Source organism: Nuphar pumila, chromosome 3, assembly GCF_984573655.1.
Source record: "Nuphar pumila chromosome 3, dmNupPumi1.hap1.1, whole genome shotgun sequence".
Lineage (NCBI taxonomy): Eukaryota > Viridiplantae > Streptophyta > Magnoliopsida > Nymphaeales > Nymphaeaceae > Nuphar > Nuphar pumila.
In genome coordinates, this window is record NC_143251.1 from 45288593 (window position 1) to 45312180 (window position 23588).

At 36.8% G+C, this 23588-nt stretch overlaps 1 protein-coding gene across 2 annotated transcripts in view; it reads left to right on the forward strand.

The window, feature by feature from the left end:
• Positions 1–1304: 1304 nt before the first annotated feature.
• The window catches only part of LOC149842771 (ethanolamine-phosphate cytidylyltransferase-like), a 35234-nt gene continuing 12950 nt past the window's right edge, over positions 1305–23588 (forward strand). Inside the window, exons 1-5 of one of the 2 annotated variants that reach the window (XM_089999423.1) lie at positions 1305–2025; positions 2152–2387; positions 2618–2802; positions 4371–4442; positions 7968–8035. In XM_089999423.1, coding sequence (XP_089855549.1) covers positions 1697–2025; positions 2152–2387; positions 2618–2802; positions 4371–4442; positions 7968–8035 — 890 coding nt within the window. In that variant the 5' untranslated portion in view covers positions 1305–1696. The remainder of the gene's footprint in view (positions 2026–2151; positions 2388–2617; positions 2803–4370; positions 4443–7967; positions 8036–23588) is intronic. The other variant, XM_089999424.1, reaches the window with a different exon arrangement.

Here is a 23588-nt window from a genome sequence, read left to right on the forward strand (position 1 = left end):
ATAAAATTTTAAAATTTAATTAATTAATATTTTTTAATTATTTAATATTTAGTTACTAAATATATATATTTTTTAGAATATTTCATATGGTGTCGCCTCCCTCTGAAAGTCCTCTCAAAGCAGTTTCTCTTTTAATTTAACCTTTAGATTGATTTTAAAACTTTAAATGGGTTACTGTTAGATTTCAGATCCATATCCAAGATCCAAATCTATATCCAAAATACATATAGATCCCAACCTGTATCATATCCTAGTTAATATAGGTCTTGGGCTGACTTTAGATTCATATCAACTTGAATCAAATGAAATTCAAGCTAAAAAATGATAAAAATAGAGATCATTTTTTAAAAACGCGATTTTCGGCCCAACTATAACGCGATTTAAAAAAAATAAAATACTAATGTTCTCAGAATTATGACACATTTAACAGTATACTTACCAGATTTTTGCCTTCGATTTTTACCTGAATTTAACCTGAATTTTTGCTCAAATTTAATAGTTAAAAATGAAAATTTTTACAATTAGTAATTGCCTCGTTTTGGTCTTGTCAGTGGGTCCTGGGCCACGCCCAGACCCAGCTGACGCCAACTATAACTAAAGTTATTTTTCATGATTTTTATTAACTTTATAAAACACTTAGCTAAATTTCACAGTTTTTGAATTTAAAAAACCATGGAAAAATACATGATATTACACCTCCGCCCCCTCCTATGGAGGAATGTTTCTTATAAAAAAAGTGCAATTTTAAGAAAATTCCTCTCAGCAAAAAAGTCACTTTTCTTACTTCTTTCTCTCTTCCAAACTTGCTAGAAGTCTCGAGCAAGCACCTATGGATGTAAGCTGGTAAGAAACGTTAATAGTATTCTACGAAGCTAGTTGGTTGGTTCTAAAGAGACCGTGGGAGGGCGGAGTGTGTGAACCTGATTTTCGAGTGTGGTATCGGGTCCGGATCCAGGTCTAATAAGACTACCATAAGAGAAACCATACCAGAACCCAATAAGAACTACATGAACCAAACCCAAACCATATCAGGTAAAATAATAATATTTTATCATTTTTACATTGAAAAATTATGGGTCTTAATGGGTTCTCGGGTCGGGCCCAGGTCTGGTATAAAATTTCCCAAACTATACCCGGAATCACATATTAGTGGGACCCTATAGGGTTTGGTACGGGTAAACCCGACCCGTTGACACTCCTAGTTGTGTGTGGCCACTTGCTGGCCGCTGTTTAGATCTTGGCCCGAGTCAATGGCCTGCGAATCGCACGAAATGACTTTAAATTGTCGCTTCGGTTTTCAAGGCAGGCAGGCTCCATCCGTCCGTTGTTCGTTGTCACCGGTCAGGTCATCATCATCCGACATTCAATAGCGACCGGAGGCAGAGGGGCTGGGCTGTCCGTGCAAGGAGGAGAGAGCTCCTCTTTTTCCTTTCGCCTTTGCGAGTTTGGGTGGAGGGAAGGGAAGGCCCTATCCCCGTCTGATTAATGTTAAAGGACGCCCGAGCGATTTGATTGAACAAGTATTCGTTTTAATTTTTTTTACGGTGGCTTTTGGATCGCACGGTGAGAGTGTGAGAGGATACTAACGGATTATTCTCCCTCCGATTCTCCACCGAGTCTGAGAGTCACTGATCATCCGCTACTTAGCCGGCCGGCCGGGGAGCGAGTTTGGGTGGAATCGCTCGCTCGTGTCCCCATGGGTTCCGATTTCTCTCGCCCCGAGAATCAGGTCAACTCCAGATGGTTAGCTACCGGTCTGATCGGGGGATTCATCCTGACGGCGTCCGCCATAGGCTTCTTCTTGGTCTTACCCAACCCTCCTCTTCTGGGTGGGTGGTGGAGGAAGAGGAGCAAGAAGAAACCCGTCAGAGTGTACATGGACGGCTGCTTCGACATGATGCACTATGGCCACTGCAACGCCCTCCGCCAAGCTCGCGCCCTCGGAGATCAGCTCGTCGTCGGTGTTGTCAGCGACGATGAGATCACCGTCAACAAAGGCCCGCCCGTTACTCCTCTCCACGAAAGGTGGGTTTAAGTGTTTCTCCTCCTCTCTCTTCTTCAAGAAGAAGCCTCTTTGTTTCCATTTTGCCTATCGGTCCTTCACTGATTTCCTTTACTCGGATCCATCGGGTCGTTCCCGATCCACCGCAGGATGATAATGGTAAACGCTTTGAAATGGGTGGATGAGGTAATTCCCAGTGCTCCTTACGCAATAACGGAAGAATTCATGAACAAGCTGTTTGATGAATACAAAATCGACTACATAATTCACGGAGATGATCCCTGCCTCCTTCCCGACGGATCCGATGCGTACGCCCTCGCCAAGAAAGCTGGTCGGTATAAGCAGATCAAGCGGACCGAAGGAGTCTCGAGCACTGACATTGTTGGTATCCTTCGTGTCTCGTCCTCTCCAGCTCCAACATCTCTCTCTCTCTCTCTCTTTCTTTCCTTTCCTTCCTGCATGTTCCAGTTTCTTAATGGTTTCATGGCGAAGGGCTTCTGCTGAACGATGATTTGAGTTATCGATCGTCGAAAATATGCCCATGGCTAGTTTTTTCGGCTTGCAGCGTAGCGTTTGATCCTATGAATGAATTTCGACATCTTGTTCTCTGGACAGGCCGTATGCTTCTTTGTGTGAGGGAGAGATCGACCAGCGATAGTCATAACCATGCGTCCTTGCAACGGCAATTCAGCCATGGGCATAGCCATAAGATTGAAGATGGAGGAGTAACTGCAAGTGCAACTCGAATATCACATTTCCTACCAACATCTCGAAGGATTGTACAATTCTCCAACGGGAAGGTATTTGCTCTGAGTCTTCATATGAAAATTCCAATTCTCATTATGCATTTTAGTTATTTGTTACATGTTGTCTTGTTCTGCAGCTGATAGTCCATGTAAAAATCCTGGCCATCTATATCTGTTTTTTGTGTACAGCGATGACCACGGGGTGGTCTTGACTCTTGACGACGAACTATGTCTGTTAATCTGAGGAAGATAATATATGGAGGAAACAGGAGGCACGGAGAAAGTGATGATCTGAACTATTCATTGACCTTGATAAGCTTCTTGATCTAACTTGATCTGATAATTTTAAACTAGTCCTATGGCCCACATGATTTGTATATTTCTTATTACACTAATCTATAAACAAACACTGGCCCTTTTGTGATCCTTGGAACAACTCTTGTTGATCATAAATAATGGATACATTTTTTATTTATTCTTTAATACTTTTGTAATATTGTTTTCAATAGTTGCATCACAAGCTTGCTATTTGGCATGATTTAAGAGTGACCATTGCTCCATTTTCATAATATATTCCTGTTCTTGCAATTATTAAGCAAAATTGCAGCTCTATTGCAGTGCCTTATACACATAAACATGCATGAGACTAATTCTATATCCAGGATAAGATGAAATTCCTATATCGTCTCTCGCTGGGCCAACAATCAGTACACTTGTTTAGGGGCAAAAGTTTTTTAATGCACAGAGACGTGTATGTAACTATACATGCATTGGTGATCTTTTAGAGACTGCCAAAGGCTGTGGATGCTAAACAACATCATGCATGTGCCTATGCATGCGTGCATGTGCAGATGTGTGTCTTTATGTTGTGTTATCATGGACTTGAACAAGTTCATAAACTTTTATTATCCCTATCAAATTGCAAAATTCTGACACATGCTACTGCTCTCTTTCGAATGACACCGTCAAGGGTATACTTGTAATTTTTCTGACAGATGTAAGCTTTTTATTTAAGATTTCCTGTTTTTGAATTTTGATATCAATAAATGCATTTATACTATATAAAATTGTTATAAGGGTAAACCATACTAATATACCCAGGACAAAGCACTATCATAGAATGGGTGATACAAATTTTTGTATATATATTAGGGATGCAAATGGATCAGATCCGGATCAGCTAAATACTTGAGAGAGTTGGATCCGGATTGGGTTGGAACAGACAACAATCATTAAACCCTCATCCTGGATCCGACCGATTTTCATCCCTAATATATATCTATATATGTGCATTATACATATATATGTACTTGTATATATGTATTATATGCATTCAACATCCATACTTGGGGCTTACTGGCGATGGTAAGGCTGTAATCCAGTGGCAGACAATCCATTTGGTGCACACGGTTTTAGTTTGGTCTGATGCCAAAAATCTGCTGAAGTTTTCTTATGTTGTGAATGCTTTTCAAGCCCATCTGCTCCAATAGTGTTGGTAGTAGTATAATTCAACCCACACAGGCAAATGCTTGAAACATTTTCTGCTTGATATTGCCTTTAGAATCTGATGATGAATTTCCTTCCCTTATGATTCTTTAACTCATTTTTGTCTGTGGATGTAGGGGCCGGGGCCAGATGCACGCATAGTTTACATAGATGGCGCATTTGATCTCTTCCATGCTGGACATGTGGAGGTAGAATTTGCACCTTGCACTTTGAAAGCTTAAGATGTGATCTTGAAATGCAATACCGACGTTGAGAAATTTTGTGTAACAACTGTTACATATGGTGAAGATAGATGTCCAAAGAGTTTTGAGCTATCATATAAGTCTAATCAAAATAATTATGAACTTTGAGGTGCATTTTCAAAACATGGTGTCTCAAACAGTAGTTGCACTTTGCCAATGTATTCTCTTGGTGAACCATGTGCTTCTTTTAGTGATGCTATAAATTCTTCCATTTGTAGGGTTATAAACTTATGCACATAATGACATCTAGATTTTGTTCTATGTGCACTAAGATCTTGTCTTCTGTCAGAAGTGCTCTTAGAAGTACAGGACATTCAAACACAAACTTTTTTTCATAACGTGACTTTGGTCAAATTTCATCCCAATATGTTGGATCTTAAATAACATGGCAGAGTTTGCTTCTTGGATGTGTTTCTTTATATTGCTGATCGAACTATTTCTTGCTTCAAGTAAATGTAGAACTTTGTCATATCCATGTAGTGGTCGTAATTGATGGATTATTTGCTTTCCATTCAGCAGTATATTTTCCTCGATCATTGACAAAGATAGGGATTTCAGATTCAGCTGTTTGGTGTCATTGGATTCCAGTTTCAGTTTCAGTTGCATGTTTATGAATGATACTTGACAGTTGAATGACAGACATTTTTCATCACCTTATCAAAATGCCATGTATCATTTCTTACGTGCAATACCAGTGCACATGCACAAAGGCACTGGGTTGTATGGTGACTATAGAATATCGCTGCAAAGTGTGGGAGGATGACCATATAAATTTTCTATCCTGTTCACAAATGCAATTAATTGAGACCGTTTCCTACTTATGGAGGCATATCAGGAGGTTAACTGTGGTAACCAAATAGCTTCATATTTTTTCCTTTACCCACTTAAATAGTGAAGCAAATACATTTTTTTGTGTTACATAGAAATCAATCTCCTCTATGCATTTTGCTTTTTTTTTTTTTGTTTAATCTTAATTCATTTTTCTCTCTAGTCGTTTTGTTTTTACTTTCCCCCTCCTTTTTAGTGACCAGCTGCCCAAAAGTAGGCTCACTGACAATATTAGGACATCAAACTTGATTTTTGTCATGCCACAAACTAGACCCATTCAATTATGTTTAAGTGTGTGACTATCAGATTGCTCATTTTTTTTTCGGTTCTTTATGAATCAAATAAACTCAACTGGGTTTTGAAGAAAAATTAAGAATATGAACATTATAGGGAATAAGTCATAACATATAACCTATGTCACACGGACTCGGCTAGGGAGGCGCCGCACCCGAGTCGACACGCCCCGACACGGGTGCGGACACGAGTGCGGCTTCGGACTCGGCCTGGACTCGGTCAACGCCGAGTCGGACTCGGTCAACGAGTCGAGGCCGAGTCCGTCCACTTTTGGACTCGGTCAACTTTGACCGAGTCCAAAATTGTCCATTTTTATAGCAAAAAACAAAAAAAATGATCTTTTTATATAGTTTTTAAAATATATATAGCATGAAAAAAGCTAATTATCATTTAATTCTCTCTCTCATAAGCCCCATAAAAAATTATTCTTAAATATTATCATCTAATTCTCTCTCTCAATCTTAAAAGCTAATAAATTCTCATCCACGAGTACCAACACTTTTCATCCACCGAGTTCTATCTCTTATAAAGGCTAATAAATTCTCATCCACCAGTACCAACATTTTTCATCCACCGAGATCATTTAATTCTCTCTCTTTTTCAAATCTAGCTTTGAAAAATTAAAAGCTTTTAATGCTTTTAATTAATGTTATAATTTTAGCAAAAGATGTTTAATGCATTTACCAGAACATGCTTTTAGTTAATGCTTTTAATTAATACCTTGATGATGTTTTATTCCCATGGTAGCTAAGACTCAGCCGAGTCAATGATAAACTCAGCCAAGTTTGGTTCTAACCCAGTTATACTACTATTTTAACTCAGTTAATTCAGGATCTGAGACAACTCGGAAGAGTCACGAGCCGAGTGTCCAAAATTTATATAGATATATGCACACACAGGATATATTATTATATATATATATATATATATATTTAAAAAAAAATATTTATATATATAGCCGAGTCCCCGTGTCCAAATTTTTTAAAATTGTGCCGCACCCGTGTCGCACCCGCACCCGCACCCGCACCCATGTGACATAGCATATAACTATGTTCAATACCTCAACTTTTAATAAAATATTTATAGCAAGTCAAAACTATGACTTTCAAATGATTACAGCACCTTTCAAAAGATAAAACTGACAGTTTGGTAATTGTAGGATATGATGCTTGATTTCTTTGCCAACATCGATGATCCGAAGCACCAATATATCTCAAAATTCATTTGGGATGACAAAAATCCCTCCATTATTGTGCTAGCATCAAATTGCCACCTAAGAATAAACCTAAGTTGATAATATAAACTAGTAAGGAGTTCACATGTAATGATCCAGAATTTCACAGGGAAATCTCGAGAGGCAGATAAAGCCTCCCATCTCTGATAAAGTCATCATCACGGAAGCTTGAACTTTTCTTAGGGGCAACAATAGTCAGTGAACTTGTTAATGTTTGCTGTAGGCTGTGGAGGCCAGCAATTTGTAAATATAGACATATCCTAGGCCGGTTAAGAATTTTAGCATTAATACAAGATAACTTTTTAAGATTTACCATAAGGCATCTCTTTTTGGGGGTGTTTGTTTGTGTATGTGTACGTGTGTGTGCATTATTACACCCACAATTATATACTGATTTTGCAGGTCCTTATAACTCGTTAAACATTGATTTGCGGGGTCTTAGTCCACTGTTTACATCTTGCATCTAATATTCAGGAAGTTTCTTTTTGTCTTTGGTATCATACTCTTCCTGCCCCTGTCCACGTGTCATGCATGTGCTTGTTTGCATGTGTGCATGTGCGGGTGGGGGGGCAGGGGGAAGGGGGGGAGGTGAAGGTTTGAGAGTGCATACCAAAGAAAAAAAAGTTCAGGTTGTAGTTCCATTTTATTAAAAAACCAGAAGGACCTGAACCATCAGTATATAATTTGTGGATATAACAATGTTTGTGGACATGTGTGTGCATGTGCAAACACACACACATATATGTATGCACATGCATGCACACATACATTGTGTTTGTGTGTGCATTCATGTGTTAACATGCCAATTTTTTGTGGTTAGAGCTTGTGCCTTATTATATTGTCATTATAAACGGGTTTTTTCGATTTCATTATGAAAAAGCGGCATCATTATTGCATTTTAGCATGTAAGCACTTGCACCATTTGTGTTAATGGTTTCTTTTCTTTGATTGGACAAGCCCATAGCGTGCAATCATTGTGATCTTATTGATGAGTCTTTAGGTCTGAGCTTGAGGCATGGTTATGTAAAATTTTCTGACATGAAATTTCTTTTGACAAGACTCTCTTGCTATTGTTTCTTGTATTTATTTCAACATTGTTGTCATGTTCTATGTAGATACTGCGGCTTGCTCGTGGTCTTGGAGATTTTTTGCTTGTTGGTATCCACACAGATCAAACAGTCAGGTGAGGAGAAGGCTTTGGATTCCATTGACCATGCAATTGGGTTTCACCTTGTTAAATAACAAAACACCTTTAAATATTTCAAGCCTTTGAAAACCCTGCTGCTTGGAATGTGTGCATGTAACATGGATTAAGTGGACCGATGCTGATAACTTTGGTCTGGTCTTGAATCACATAACATTGACCAATAATTTATGTCTTTCATTTGTTCTTCTCATAGGGTATGTCTATTGTGTTATTATTGGATTTTCATGAGTATTGCTATAAAACTGTCAAACAGGGATGATGATCTATAGGCTGTAGATTACTTTTGAACTTGGAAAATCTTGTACAATTTCCAAATAAATTAGATTACACTAAAAGGAGTAATCATCCAATTCGGTGGACCTAATCTGAAAGTGAAGTGAAGTTTTAAGTTTTTAACATAAATAAAACCTGAATTTCTTTAAACATATTGAGTACTACATCCGGAACATATCAAGTACTACATTTTCACAGAAACACAAAGTGTATTGAAAGTTAAAAGATATTTTGTTCCAATTGTTTTCTGTAATGTCTTGGGGTAATTTTAGTACTTTTAGGTTTTAACGATCTCTATTTCTGTTTACAAGTGCTTAAAAACTCGCCGAGTCAACTTGGTGACTTGTCGACTCAGCCATTCATGTAAAGAGTCTTTCACACAATCAAGTCTACAAACAACTTGACAAAACATACATTCACCCAATATGGTAAACCAAAATAGCATACAAAATGCTCCACAGCACAAACATAAGAATAGTGCATAAATGCACTTGAATCTGAATATGTAAGAGGTAAAACCCTCTACCTTTGTATATGAATTACAATGGGCAGCATGCCCTTATTAAAATAGCTGTTGGGATAGCTGTTGGGCTACTCCCAACAGCTCTAATTAGAGCTGTTGGGAGTAGCCCAACAGCTCTATTCAAACAGTCAACATTTTGACTGTTTGATAGAACCTGACAAAAAGGCTGTTGGCTGTTTTGACAGTCCAACAGCTCTAGTCAATTATGACTGTTTGACAAAAAGACAAAAAATAAGAAAGAAATAAAATTACAAAAATAAATAAATAAAAAAGTATTACAAGAATATAAGTATATACTTTAAATATATAGTTATATACATATATATATACATACTCTTGTATTACGAAAAATATGTATATATATATATTCAAGTATATACATATATATGTCATTTTCTAACAGTCTCCCTCAAACTTATGGTGAAATCACCGAAAGTTTGTCAAGTAAAAAGTTGAATCTTGGTGAGCATAGTGCCTTGGTGAAGAAGTCAGCAAGTTGATATTCTGATGTCACATAGGTAAGATCAATAGTCTTCTTCAAATATTCTTCACGAACAAAATGGCAATCCATCTCTATATGCTTAGTTCTTTCATGAAATGTATGATTTCGAGCAATGTATATCGAACTCTTATTGTCACAACACAATCTTGTAGGATTTTGAAGGTGAATCCCCATATCTGAAATCAGTTGTTTGAGCCACACGACTTCCATAGTAGTAGTTGCCATTGCTCTATATTCAGCTTCTGTAGATGATAATGACACCTTTTGTTGTTTCTTGCACCTCCATGAAATCAAAGATTCACCTAGAAATATACAAAAACTAGTTGTTGAGCGCCTGTTATTTGGATCTCCTCCCCAATCAGCATCAGAATATGCAATAAGATCTAAGGAGGAAGAAGAGGACAGAAAGACTCCCTTATTTATAGTGCCTCTGATGTATTTAATATTTCTCATGACTGCACTCATATGAGCTGATGTTGGAGCATGTTGAAATTGACTGGCTATATGTACAACATGGGTTATGTCTGGTCTTGTAATACTTAAATACATAAGAGATCCCACTAGCTGTCTGAAGGGAGTTGGATTGTCCAAAGGAACTCCATCATCGGCTCGCATTTTCATTCCAACAATCTCTGGAGTATCAACAACTTTATCATCTGAAAGTCTTGACCTGTCAATAATATCTGAAGCAAACTTTGTTTGTGACAATATGTATCCTCGGTTAGAGTATGAAACTTCTATACCAAGAAAGTATGTTAGAAACCCAAGATCTGTCATTTCAAAAGAATTTTTCAAAAATTGTTTTACTTTCTTGATTCCCTTCTTGTCACTACCTGTAATTAACATATCATCAACATATAAAAGTAAAATTATAATACCAGCAGAAGAGTTCTTGATAAACAAAGTTGTATCAGTATAGCATGGTTTAAAACCATACCTTGTAATAACATTGTTAAAAGTATCAAACCAAGCTTTAGGTGCTTGTTTGAGGCCATATAATGCCTTTTTTAATTTAAGCACTTTACCTGAAGGAATTATTAATCCAGGTGGAATATCCATATATACTTCCTCATTGAGATTCCCATTTAAAAATGCATTTTTAACATCCATTTGAAATATATTCCAATTTTTAATAGCTGAAATAGCTACAAGCATTCGAACAATGGTCATCCTGGCAACAGGAGCAAAAGTTTCTTCGTAATCTACTCCGTATTCTTGAGAATATTCTTTGGCAACTAATCTGGCTTTATGCCTTTCCAAGGATCCATCACTTTTGGTTTTTACTTTAAAAACCCATCTACAACCTATTGTCTTTTTTCCTATAGGTAAATCCAGAATTTCCCAAGTATTAGCATCTTTAAGAGCTTCTAATTCTATGTGCATAGCTTTTATCCATTCAGGTAAATTTTTTACTTCATTGTAACATGAGGGTTCAAAATATGAGTGGATAGCTATAAGACATGCTCTATGTTTAGGAGAGAATGAATCATAAGACACAAATTTATTTGGGATTCTTGAGGTTCGTTCTGATCTACGAATAGTGGTTTGTTCTGAAGGAATTTCTGATGCTTCATGATTACTTTGATTTACACCTTCATTGAATGCATTTCGATTTCTTCTAGTGTATACTATTGGTTCAACTATTGTTCTATTTTCAATAAGAGGTTCTATATAAATATTTTCATCGTTAGACAATAGTTTGAACAAGAAAGAATAATCAGAGTTTATGTCTTCCGACATGTTTTCTTCAAATCCACTTTTATTTTCAACAAAATTAACATTCCTTGAAATGAGAAGTTTATCATTTTTGGTATCATAACATTTAAATCCTTTTTGTGTTTCTGAATAACCAATGAACGCACAGGAAATAGCTTTAGAAGATAGTTTATCTCCTTTATCATTCAAAACATAACATTTACAACCAAAGATTCTCAGTCTTTGATAGTCAGGTTGATATTTGAATAATTTTTCAAAAGGAATTTCATTAGATAAAGTTTTGGAAGGCATCCTATTTATAAGATATACTGAGGTTAATGCAGCTTCATCCCAAAGATTTTTTGGAACATTTTTAGCAATAAGAAGAGTTCTTGTAGTTTCCATAATATGTCTGTGTTTTCTTTCTGAAACTCCATTTTGTTGTGAGGTTCTAGGACATGATCTTTGATGTAAAATTCCTTCATTTTCTAAAAATTGTTTAAACTCATTTGACAAGTATTCTTCTCCAGAGTCAGTTCTGAGAATTTTGAGTTTACTTTCAAATTGATTTTTAATCATGTTATGGAATGTTTTGAAGGTTGCAAATACATCTGATTTATACTTAAGAAAGTAAATCCAACAATATCTAGTGAAGTCATCAATAAACACAACATAGTAGGAGAATCCGCCTTTAGAGGCTACAGGAGCAGGACCCCATACATCTGAATGAACTAATTCAAAAGGCATTGAGGAGTAAAAAGTTCTTTGACCGTAAGGCAAGACTGTCATTTTACCAAGTAAACATTCTTTGCATTCAAAATTATCTTTACAAAGATTCTTGGTAATAGGTACAAAATTTAATTTTCTTATATTTGGATGCCCAAGTCTATGATGCCAAGTCCGTATGTCTTTTGTTTGGGCAGTGTTGCAAAATGATTCCTTTGGAATACAAAGGAAATCCATATAATAGAGATCTCCTTGCCTAGAACCTTCCCCAATCAATTTCCCGGACTGGCGATTCTGCACCCAACATTTACTTGATGAGAAAATGACATCACATCCATGATCCGAGATTTGAGAAACAGAAAGTAGATTAAGATGAAGTTTTGGTATAAGTCTTATTTTCGGAATATAAAAGTTGTTATGTTTTGACAAATCATTTTTAAAAATTTCAACACCCTCTATTTCCAAGGCAGTACCATCGGCAATAGAAACAAATGATGCATTTGAATTAGGTTGACATTCGGATAGTATAGATCTATGTGGGGTCATATGAAAAGAAGCTCCTGAATCAAGAAGCCAAGAGCACATACCAGGAGTAGAAGAGGTTGCAATGGCCGTTCCTGAGGTAGATCCTTTAAGCAGTGGTTGTAATGCCTCCGTCAGTTGAGATAATGATTTGGTGAGGTCTTTGAGATTCAAAGTATCTTCATCTTGTTTTGATGGTGCAGCCGCAACACGCTTTTCTTGAGGCCTATATTTGTATCTAGGACATTGAGGCCTAATATGACCGGGCTCATTACAATTATGGCAAATGATTTTTGATTCTCCTCGATTCTTATTAAAATGAGGAGGTTTATATGGCTTGATATAGTGTCCTGGTTTTGATGCGGCAAGTGCGCAATACTCTTCTTGACCATTGCTAGAAGTAGCAAGCACACTAACATTTTTACTCATGTTTAGCCTAGTCTCTTCTCCACTAAGTTTAGTGAGAATCTCATGAATAGGAGGAGGTGATGAAGATGATAGCAAGGAGGCCCTTGTTTGTTCAAACTCGGGTCTCAAACCATAGAGAAAAGCGAAAAGTCTTTCTTCTTCAACTTGAACTCTCCGCATTTCTATACACTTTCCTTCCCATTTGGGTTCAAATTGGGCAAGTTGGGTCCAAATGGAAGATAACTCCATAAAATAATCTCTTATATTCTTATCTCCTTGTTTAATGTTTCTAACTTTTTCTTGGAGATAATACTTGTGAGCCATATCTTTTTCGGTAAACATACCTCTAAGATATTCCCATGCTTCATTTGCCTTTTTGTAACACAAAAGGTTTGAGGCAATTTTTGTCTCAACTCCACTAAGCATCCATGAAAGAATTTTGACATTTTTCATTTCCCATTCATCTAATTTTTTGTAGTATTCTTTCATGGTTTTATTTTTTTCTTCAAGACTAGTCTCAACGTCATTTTCACCTAATGTAATTTTGGGAGTGGGTTCAAGAATAGTACCTCTTACAAATCCCCACAAACCTTGACCCTTGATGAATGTCTCCAAGTGTCCCGCCCAAATGTTATAGTTGCTTCCTTCAAGTTTGAATGGCGGAATGAAGTTGGAGTTGCTTGTATTGTGCGGAAAAAATTCATCCATGATGAATCCAAAGAAAAAAAGGAACCACCAATCACGAAAGAAGGCACGCTTTACGAGACAGCTCACCAATGCACGGTTGATCATACACCAAGCTTTGATACCATGTAAAGAGTCTTTCACACAATCAAGTCTACAAACAACTTGACAAAACATACATTCACCCAATATGGTAAACCAAAATAGCATACAAAATGCTCCACAGCACAAACATAAGAATAGTGCATAAATGCACTTGAATCTGAATATGTAAGAGGTAAAACCCTCTACCTTTGTATATGAATTACAATGGGCAGCATGCCCTTATTTATAGAGAGGTTACATGAGAGGAGCTATTAAAATAGCTGTTGGGATAGCTGTTGGGCTACTCCCAACAGCTCTAATTAGAGCCGTTGGGAGTAGCCCAACAGCTCTATTCAAACAGTCAACATTTTGACTGTTTGACAGAACCTGACAAAAAAGCTGTTGGCTGTTTTGACAGCCCAACAGCTCTAGTCAATTATGACTGTTTGACAAAAAGACAAAAAATAAGAAAGAAATAAAATTACAAAAATAAATAAATAAAAAAGTATTACAAGAATATAAGTATATACTTTAAATATATAGTTATATACATATATATATACATATACATACTCTTGTATTACGAAAAGTATGTATATATATATATATTCAAGTATATACATATATATGTCATTTTCTAACAATTCACTGGGTCAACTCAGTGAACAACTTGACGTCACTCAATATTGGTCTTGTCAGCCAACATTTTATATGACTTGGGCATTACTCGGTTGGATCAACTTATGACTTAGCGAGTCATATTATTTATGTATGTGTGATGTACATCTTTTAAGTAATATATATGTATGTACATCAGTGTTTAAAAATTCTAGTCAACCCGGTGACTTGGTTGGCTTAGCATGAACGGACATTCACTGGGTCAAGCCAGTGAATGACATCATTGACATGGCATTGCACAAGACTTGGCCAAGTCAGCTGAGTTTTCATATGACTTGGCCATGAGTCTGTTGGGTCCACTTATGTCTTTGAGTCATATACTATATTATATAATTTATTTATTTACTTACTTGAAAATACAGTGTAGGAAGGGGGTATGGACATGGTCCGTCCCCTAGGGTTTCCTCCCTCCTTTGCATGTGGGTTCTGATAAAATACATGTGTATATATATATACCCAATAGGGGTATGTTAGTCCTTTTACATAGAAACAACTATTTGTTAATTAGGCTAGTTTATTATTTGTAATATTTTTCTTTTTTCTTTTTTTATTCATTTTATTTCATGCAAAACGGGGCCTCACATAGAGCCGTTGAGACCCCCAACGGTCACAAATGTGACTGTTGGGGGCTCCCAACGTCTCTATGGGGAGCTCCCAATGGCCTTCTTTTTGCTATTTCATTTTGTGTATAAATAGGGGTGAATCCCCCTTGTTTTCTTTAAGCCTTAGAGCTCCTCTCTAATAAATCTCTTATTATTTTTTATGTGTTGCCTTTTAAAGGCTTGTGGTATTGTCCCATAGTGGACTTCTCTCTCTTGTATTTGTCCATTGTAGGACATTGTGAATGCTTTGAGCATTCTTTGTATTTTTGTATACTTCATTACATGGTATCAAAGCTATATGATTCTTGAAAGTTGAAAGCACGACATTCCTCTCCATTCTTCCTCTCATACTTTGCTGGTACAATAGAATCCAAAATCGACCTATCCTTCAAGCTCAATGGCAAGAACTACATGATTTGGGCATCCACAATGGAGAATAATCTCAAAGGTAAGAAACTATGAGGTTATATAATGGGTTCTATTCTGGAACCCCAACTAAAGCTCACTAAGATCGAAGGAGATCAATAAAAAGCTCTTGAGGAAGATGTTCGCCTCAAAGCAATTGAAGAACATCAAAGAAAGGTGGAGGATTGGGAGAGCAATCATGCAAAAATCCTTGCGTGGTTTATTAATAACGTTGAACTCAAGTATGCACAAATATATCTAAATTTCGTCGAGCCAGTGAGGCTTGATTCTTTATGAAGAGTTTATATACCCAAAAAGACCTTGCAAAAGCCTACTTCTTGCAAGAAAAAGTAAGAACCTCTAAGTAAGGGGATTTGAACATTTAAGACTATTATAGTGCTCTAAACCCTTTATGGGATAAATTGGATCTTTTGGAGCTTAAGTGGGTGGCTATGAAAGATGTTGAACTTAGACAAAAGCAAATAGAACAAAAAAGATTGTTTCAATTTTTATTTGGGCTTCAACCCAGATTTGAACAAGTAAGATCCTCACTCCTTCATAGATCCATTCTTCCTCTTTGGAAGATGCCATTGCCGAAATTACTTAAGAAGAAACACAACTTGGCATGAGTAAAAGTGTAGATGAAGTCCTTGTCGTGTCTAAACCCGGTAACAATGTTAAAACATACAAACCACCACATTTTGTAAAACAAGAAAACTATAATGGAGTTAGAAAGATGATTGTGTGTTATCATTGCTATGAGCCGGGTCATATTAAATCCGCTTGCTCAAAATTAAGTGAAACTTTCAAGCCTAAGGTAGCTTCCGTTGAAGAATCTATCATTAAAAAGGAAGATGAAGGCAAGAGCGGGAATCTTAAAGAAGCTCTTAGACAAATATCTATGGCTTTTCAACAAATATTCAAGGTTACCTCCTTTGCATTGGGTGCCGCCATTGCCTCTACATCACCACTCGGTACGTATTCTTGGATTCTAGATTCCGGATCATCTTTTCATATAACCCGGCTGATGGAACCTTTTTAAAAATAAAAAGTATAGGAACACTAGATTCTAAAAATTCTTAAACCTTTTGTGTTTCAAAAGTAAGAATGGTTTCAAAATTAAACCTAAATCTTTTTTCGGTCTCCCAAATTGCCGACCATGGATGTGAAATTTCTTTCTCATCTAAGGGTTGTTTTATACAGGATCTTCAGTCCGGGAAGTGGATTGGGCAAGGCCATAGGAAGGGAGACCTCTACTATATGGAGGGATGGCAGTGGACCGGGGCGGGGGACAAGGTCTCCACCCCCGCCCTGTTTCAAAATCTGAACCTCCACCCCGGCCTCCATCCTTGCACGGGGATGAATTTTAACCTCCACCCCCGCCTCCATCCCCGTTTCATGTCCTCCATCCCCGATCCAAACGGGGGGCGAGGCGGGCCCCCGTTTCCCCTTAGTCTATAGTCATTCCTTAAATGATTGGGGATGAGGTGGGGCGGGGCGAGGCTAGGCAGGGATTGAGACGGGGACGGGGCGAAGCGGGGAAAACCGTAAGTCCATCCCCGCACAGGGATAAATTTTAACCTTCATCCTCGCTTCCATCCCCGTTACATGCCCTTCATCCCTGGTCCAAACGGGGCGAGGCAGGGCGGAACCCCGTTGTCCCCCAGTCCATTGCCATCCCTAACTATATGGATCATTTGACTATTCCAACAAACTCTTGTTGTACTTATGTCAAAGTTAAAAGTATTGAAACTTGTCATAAAAGACTTGGACATCCAAGTTACTCGAAAATGTATCTTTTTCCTTTTGAAAACAAATTTTGTAATGAAAAAGATATAAATTGCAAAGATTGCATTTTTGGAAAAATGAAGTCTATTCCATTTCTAACTAGAACTTCTATCTCAACAAGCCCTTATGAATTGGTGCACTCGGATGCTTGGGGTCCATCTCCGGTTATATATAAAGGTGGTTGTTCATATTACGTAACATTCATTGATAACTTTACTAGATATGCATGGAGTTATTTCCTTAATCTTAAATCAGAAGTTTTTTCTTTCTTTAAAGAATTTTGTATGAAAGTTAAAAACCAATTTCAAAGTAGCATATCCATTTTTAGATCCGATTCGGGTGGAGAATACCTATCCAATGATTTTCAAGATTACTTAAAGCAAAATGAAATCTGTCATCAAAGATCATGTCCTAGAACTCCATAACAAAACGGACTAGCGGAAAGAAAATGTAGGCATATTATAGAAACCGCTAGAACTTTGCTTATTTCTAAAAATATTCCTAAGAATTTTTGAGCTGAAGTCGTTTTAACTTCCACACATTTAATAAATCGTATGCTATCATCGAATTTGAAAAATATATTCCACACATTTAATAAATCGTATGCTATCATCGAATTTGAAAAATATCTTTACTTATGAAAAACTTTTTAAATTTACACCCGATTTCAATCGCGTTCGTATTTTTGGTTGCAAGTGCTTTGTCCTCTTGTATAAAAGAGATAAGTTGTCTTCAAAAGCGATTGAATGCGTTTTTCTTGAATATGGTGAAAATAAAAAGGATATAGATGCTTTGATTATAAAAATAATAAACTTTATGTTTCAAAAGATGTGTTAAAATGTAAATTGTAATATATATATATATTATTTAATATTATTATATTTTCTTTTATTATTTTATTTTTCTATTTTTCTTTATTTTCTTTTTTAGCATCTAGTTCAATAGAAACTAGATATTTGATCCAGTCAAGTTCCTGTTGGAACTTGACTGTGCAAATAGTTGTTGGACTGTAGTCCAACAGCTATAATAAATGCTGTTGGACTATAGTCCAATAGCTATAATAATAAATGCTGACTATATTAAGAGACGTTGGAATCCAACGTCTCTTTTGGAGTGCTCAAAATGAGCTCTCCTCTCTCTTCCACTTTTTTGTATATATAGGGGTGAACCCCTTCAATGTAAAGGACAATGCTTCTTAAGCATTTTGTTCATGAATAAAGTATTATTTATTTTTCAAGTGTTCTTCCTTTTATACCCTTTCAAGGGTCATGCTTGTAGTGTCTCCAATAGACACTTGTTTGCGAGTTATTTGTGCATTTGTTGAAGACCACCATTTCATTACATGGTATCAGAGCTACAAAATCCTTAGATCTTGAAGTGCTTCTGCCTTGATTTCCGTGCCACATTTACAAAAGGTGTTTCATCACCTTGTTCTTGGCTCAAGAAGATTTGTTTGAAGAAAGGCGAACTTGTGCTACAAAAATTTTTGGTTTTGTATCCTCTCTTATTCCTTTGTCTACTCTTTTTCTTTTCTTTTTATTTTTCTCTGTCTCTCTCCTATTTATTCCTCTCTTACCCTTGTAAAAGATGGATGACAATGATAAGATCACCATCATTCCTATGAAGCTAAATGATACTAACTATGTAATGTGGGCTTCGATTATGAAGCACCACATTTGGGGAAAAGGTTTATGGGGTATAGTGGATGGTTCCGATTTGGAACCTAAACTATCTCTTACCAAGAAAGAGGGTGATAAAGAGGTTCCTCTAACGGAAGAAGAGAAGAGTAAGGCGTTAGCCACTTATGAAAAGAAATGGAAAGAATGGAGGATAGGGCATGCAAAAATTATGTCATGACTCATCAATAGCATAGACATTAAAAAATGCTCTAGTCTAGCTAAGTTTGAGCATGTCGATAAGGCTTGGGAATACCTCAAAAACATGTATTCCCTTAAAGATATTGCACATGTATGCAATTTACAAGATAAAGTTCGGACAATGACTCAAAAAGATAAAACTATTCGAGAATATTATAATGAGTTGTCCGAACTTTGGGAAGAGTTGGCTCTTCTTGAGCCCAAATGGCATTGTGTCGAAGACATCGAGCTTCGCCAAAAGCAACTCGATATGGAACATTTCTATCAATTTGTGAATGGTCTAAGGCCGGAGTTTGAATCCACCAAATCGGCCCTTTTACATCGTGGAAAAATTCCTTCTATTGTTGATATTATAGAAGAGCTCACTATGGAGGAAAATAGACTTAGAAAAAGTACTCCAAAAGTTGATGATGACTCCGTTTTAGCTGTATCTAGACCGGGGAAGCATACTCGTACTTACAAGTCGCCTCATTTTGGAAGGCAAAACGACGACTTTGATAAAAGAAAAGTTATTTGTCATCATTGTCATGAACCGGGGCACTATAGGCCTCAATGTCCAAAGTTAAAAAGAAGAGAAGAAAAAAGAGTTGCATCTGAGTCAAAATATCAAGATGCACCTGTGTCTATGGCTCAACTGATGTAAATCCTTCAACCTCTTCTCAAAGGGGTATCCTCCTCAACCGAAGCCTCAATTGGAGCGGCAATTGCATCTTTCTCCGGTCCAGGTAACTTTCCTTGGCTTTTAGATTCTGGTGCTTCTTTTCATATGACCCCAAATGTTAATAGTCTATCCGAATGTCTTAAAAATAACTCAAGTGTGTCAAAGGTTTTTACAGCCGATGGCACATCTCTTGAAGTAAAAGGAATAGGATGTTTTGAAAATCTTCAAAAATCCAAAAGATTTTTTATCCCAGAAGTTAGATATATCCCTAAACTTAATTTGAATCTCTTATCTGTCTCGCAAATATCTGATTATGGATGTAATATCTCCTTCTCTTCTCATGGTTGTTGGGTACATGATCGCCAGTCAGGGAAGCTGATTGGGGAAGGCCATAGAGAAGGAGGACTTTATTACATGGACTTTTTGGAATTACCCAAGAATGCATTTTGTTATAATATTCAGAAATTAGAATTGGATTTATGGCACAAAAGGCTTGGCCATCCTCATATGTCTAAAATTCAATATTTTCCAAGTTTGGAAAAATTTTGTAATTCTGAAAATTTTTCTTGTAAAGACTGCATTCTTGGCAAAATGAAAAGGTTACCATTTCTTAGTAAAGCTTTTGTTTCCTCACGACCACTTGAGTTAATACATTCGGATGTTTGGGGCCCCGCACTAGTTATTTTCAAAGGTGGTTATACATATTATGTCATTTTTGTTGATGACTTTTCTAGACATACTTGGATTTATTTTCTTAAACATAAATCTGATGTCTTTGCTAACTTCCAAATATTTCATAAAATGGTTAAAAATAAGTTTCAAAATGATATTTCTGTTTTTCGCACTTATTCAGGGGGAGAATTTATGTCCAACGAATTCAAAGACTATCTCAATTTACATGGTATTACACATCAAAGATCAAGTCCACACACTCCACAATAGAATGGCCTAGCCGAACGCAAACATCGGCACATTATGGAAACTACTAGGACATTGCTAATTGCAAATCAAGTTCCAAAAAGTTTTTGGGCTGAAGCGGTCCTAACTGCCACCTACCTCATTAATAGGATGCCATCTTCCTCATTAAAGAATACAACTCCAATAAAAAAACTTGTTAATTTAACTCCAGATTATTCTAGATTAAGAGTCTTTGGATGCAAATGTTTTGTTTTCACCAACAGAAATGACAAACTCTCTCCTCGTGCAATCCCATGTGCCTTTTTAGGATATGCTGATAATAAAAAAAGCTACAGGCGTTTCGATTTTCAAAATGACAAATTATATGTGTCAAGAAATGTATCTTTTTTGGAAAAAGAAAGCTTCTTTGAATTTGAAAAATCCAAGGATGTCACTGAATACTCGTTTTTAATTGATCCAACTTCAAAATCCAATGAATGTGATGTTGGATGTGACCTTGACAATGATCAAAGTCCTATTGTTGTTGAAAATGATGATAACGAAGATTAAATCCATAGGGATGTTAGTCTACAATATTCAAGACGTAGAGAGCAAAATTTTCCATGTGCATTACAAAAATACTCTGAAGTCTTACCTAGAAGAACGTCTAGAATCTCTAAACCTCTAGAAAAATTTGTCTTATGAATCTTTTTCACCCATGTATAGGGCCGCCATTGCATTAATACAATCATATGTTGAACCATCATCCTATTCTCAAGCAAAAAATCATATAGAATGGATAGAAGCCATGAAAATAGAATTGGATGCACTAGAAAAGGCCAATACTTGGACGATACAAGATATTCCTCCGGGTAAGAAACCTATAGGTTGTAGGTGGATATACAAAGTCAAAACCAAAAGTGATGGGACCCTGGAAAGATATAAGGCCCGTTTAGTAGCAAAAGGATATGCCCAAGAGTATGACATCGATTATGAAAAAACATTTGCTCCTGTGGCCCGTATGACCACTGTTAGAACTTTAATAGCCTTGGCCTCCATTAGAACATGACCTATCTTTCAATTAGATGTCAAAAATGCTTTTCTGAATGGGAATCTCGTTGAAGAAGTATACATGGAAGCCCCACCTGGTATTAGTATCCCTAAGGGTAAAACTCTTCGTCTAGAAAAAACTCTTTATGGTCTTAAACAGGCTCCAAAAGCCTGGTATGACCGATTTAGTCATGTTATGCTTGATATTGGTTTTCAACCTTGTTTAACTGACACTGCTTTGTTTGTTAAGAAATCTGATGCAGGCATCATTATTCTTCTTCTCTATGTGGACGATATGATCATCACTGGAGGCGACAAACAAGGAGTTGCAAATATCAAATCTCTTCTTAAAACTCACTTTGAAATGACTGACTTAGGTTTATTAAGATATTTTTTAGGCATTGAAGTTGCTTATTCCCCTCGGGGGGTATTTGATATCTCAATCTAAATTTGCTCTTGATATCGTTTCCAGGTTTGGCATTACAGATGATAAGAAAGTAGACACTCCAGAAGTTGTCAATGTTAAAATGAAAATTGATGATGGAGAACTTCTTGATGATCCTACTCCTTATAGACAGCTTGTTGGAGCTCTTTCTTATTTTTCCATTACTAGGCCAGATATAACTCATGCGGTTCATACAGTCAGTCAGTTTCAGCATGCTCCCACCTCCGGGCACATGGGAGCGATTTTGCGTATTATTAGATACTTAAAATCCTCTCTTTCACGAGGACTCTTTTTGTCTGCTTCATCTTCATTAAATTTAATTGCATATACTGATGCTGACTGGGGAGGTGATCCCAATAATAGACACTCAACTACTGGTTTTTGTGTTTTCCTAGGTGAAACCTTAATTTCGTGGAGGTGCAAGAAGCAACAAAAAGTCTCTCTTTCCTCCACCGAAGCTGAATACAGAGCCATGGCAACCACCACTATGGAGGTTGTTTGGCTCAGACGATTGCTAGCGGATATGGGAGCTAAAGCAACGCAAGCTTCAAAGATGTGTTGTGACAACAAAAGTGCGATCTACATTGCAAGCAACCGGACATTCCATGAGCGTACTAAACACATTGAGATGGACTGTCACTATGTCAGAGAGGAATACTTACATGGAACCATTGATCTGCCATATGTTACATCAGAATATCAATTAGCAGACTTCTTCACCAAGCCTCTCGCTGCTCCCAGATTTCACTTCCTCTTAGACAAACTTTCGCTCATTGTACCGTAAGTTTGAGGGGGAGTGTTAAAATGTAAATTGTAATATATATATTATTTAATATTATTATATTTTCTTTTATTATTTTATTTTTCTATTTTTCTTTATTTTCTTTTTTAGCATCTAGTTCAATAGAAACTAGATATTTGATCCAGTCAAGTTCCTGTTGGAACTTGACTGTGCAAATAGTTGTTGGACTGTAGTCCAACAACTATAATAAATGCTGTTGGACTATAGTCCAACAGCTATAATAATAAATGCTGTTGGACTGTAGTCCAACAACTATATTAAGAGACGTTGGAATCCAACGTCTCTTTTGGAGAACTCAAAATGAGCTCTCCTCTCTCTTCCACTTTTTTGTATATATAGGGGTGAACCCCTTCAATGTAAAGGACAATGCTTCTTAAGCATTTTGTTCATGAATAAAGTATTATTTATTTTTCAAGTGTTCTTCCTTTTATACCCTTTCAAGGGTCATGCTTGTAGTGTCTCCAATAGACACTTGTTTGCGAGTTATTTGTGCATTTGTTGAAGACCACCATTTCATTACAGTGACCTTCTTAGAAGATGAAAATGGTTTTGAAAAACTTGATAAGTGTTGACGACCTGTAAGCAAATGCAGAGAGAGAGAGAGAGAGAGAGAGAGAGAGAGAGAGAGAGAGAGAGAGAGAGAGACGGCTGTAGGAAACAATAGAACTTATCTTTTGATTAGGGCTCCTCTCTATGTTAAATAGAGAGAGAGGCCAAAGAAGTGAAATTACACGTAAGTCCCTCATTAGAATAAAAATTCAAATAGCCTCTAGTTTAGGAAAACTTAACCATAAAACCTCTTAATCTCAACACTCCCCCTCAAGCTGGAGCATAGATATCGATCATGCTCAGCTTGTCACAACAATGGGAGAAACTAGGCCTCGCAAGGGCCTTGGTAAAGACATCA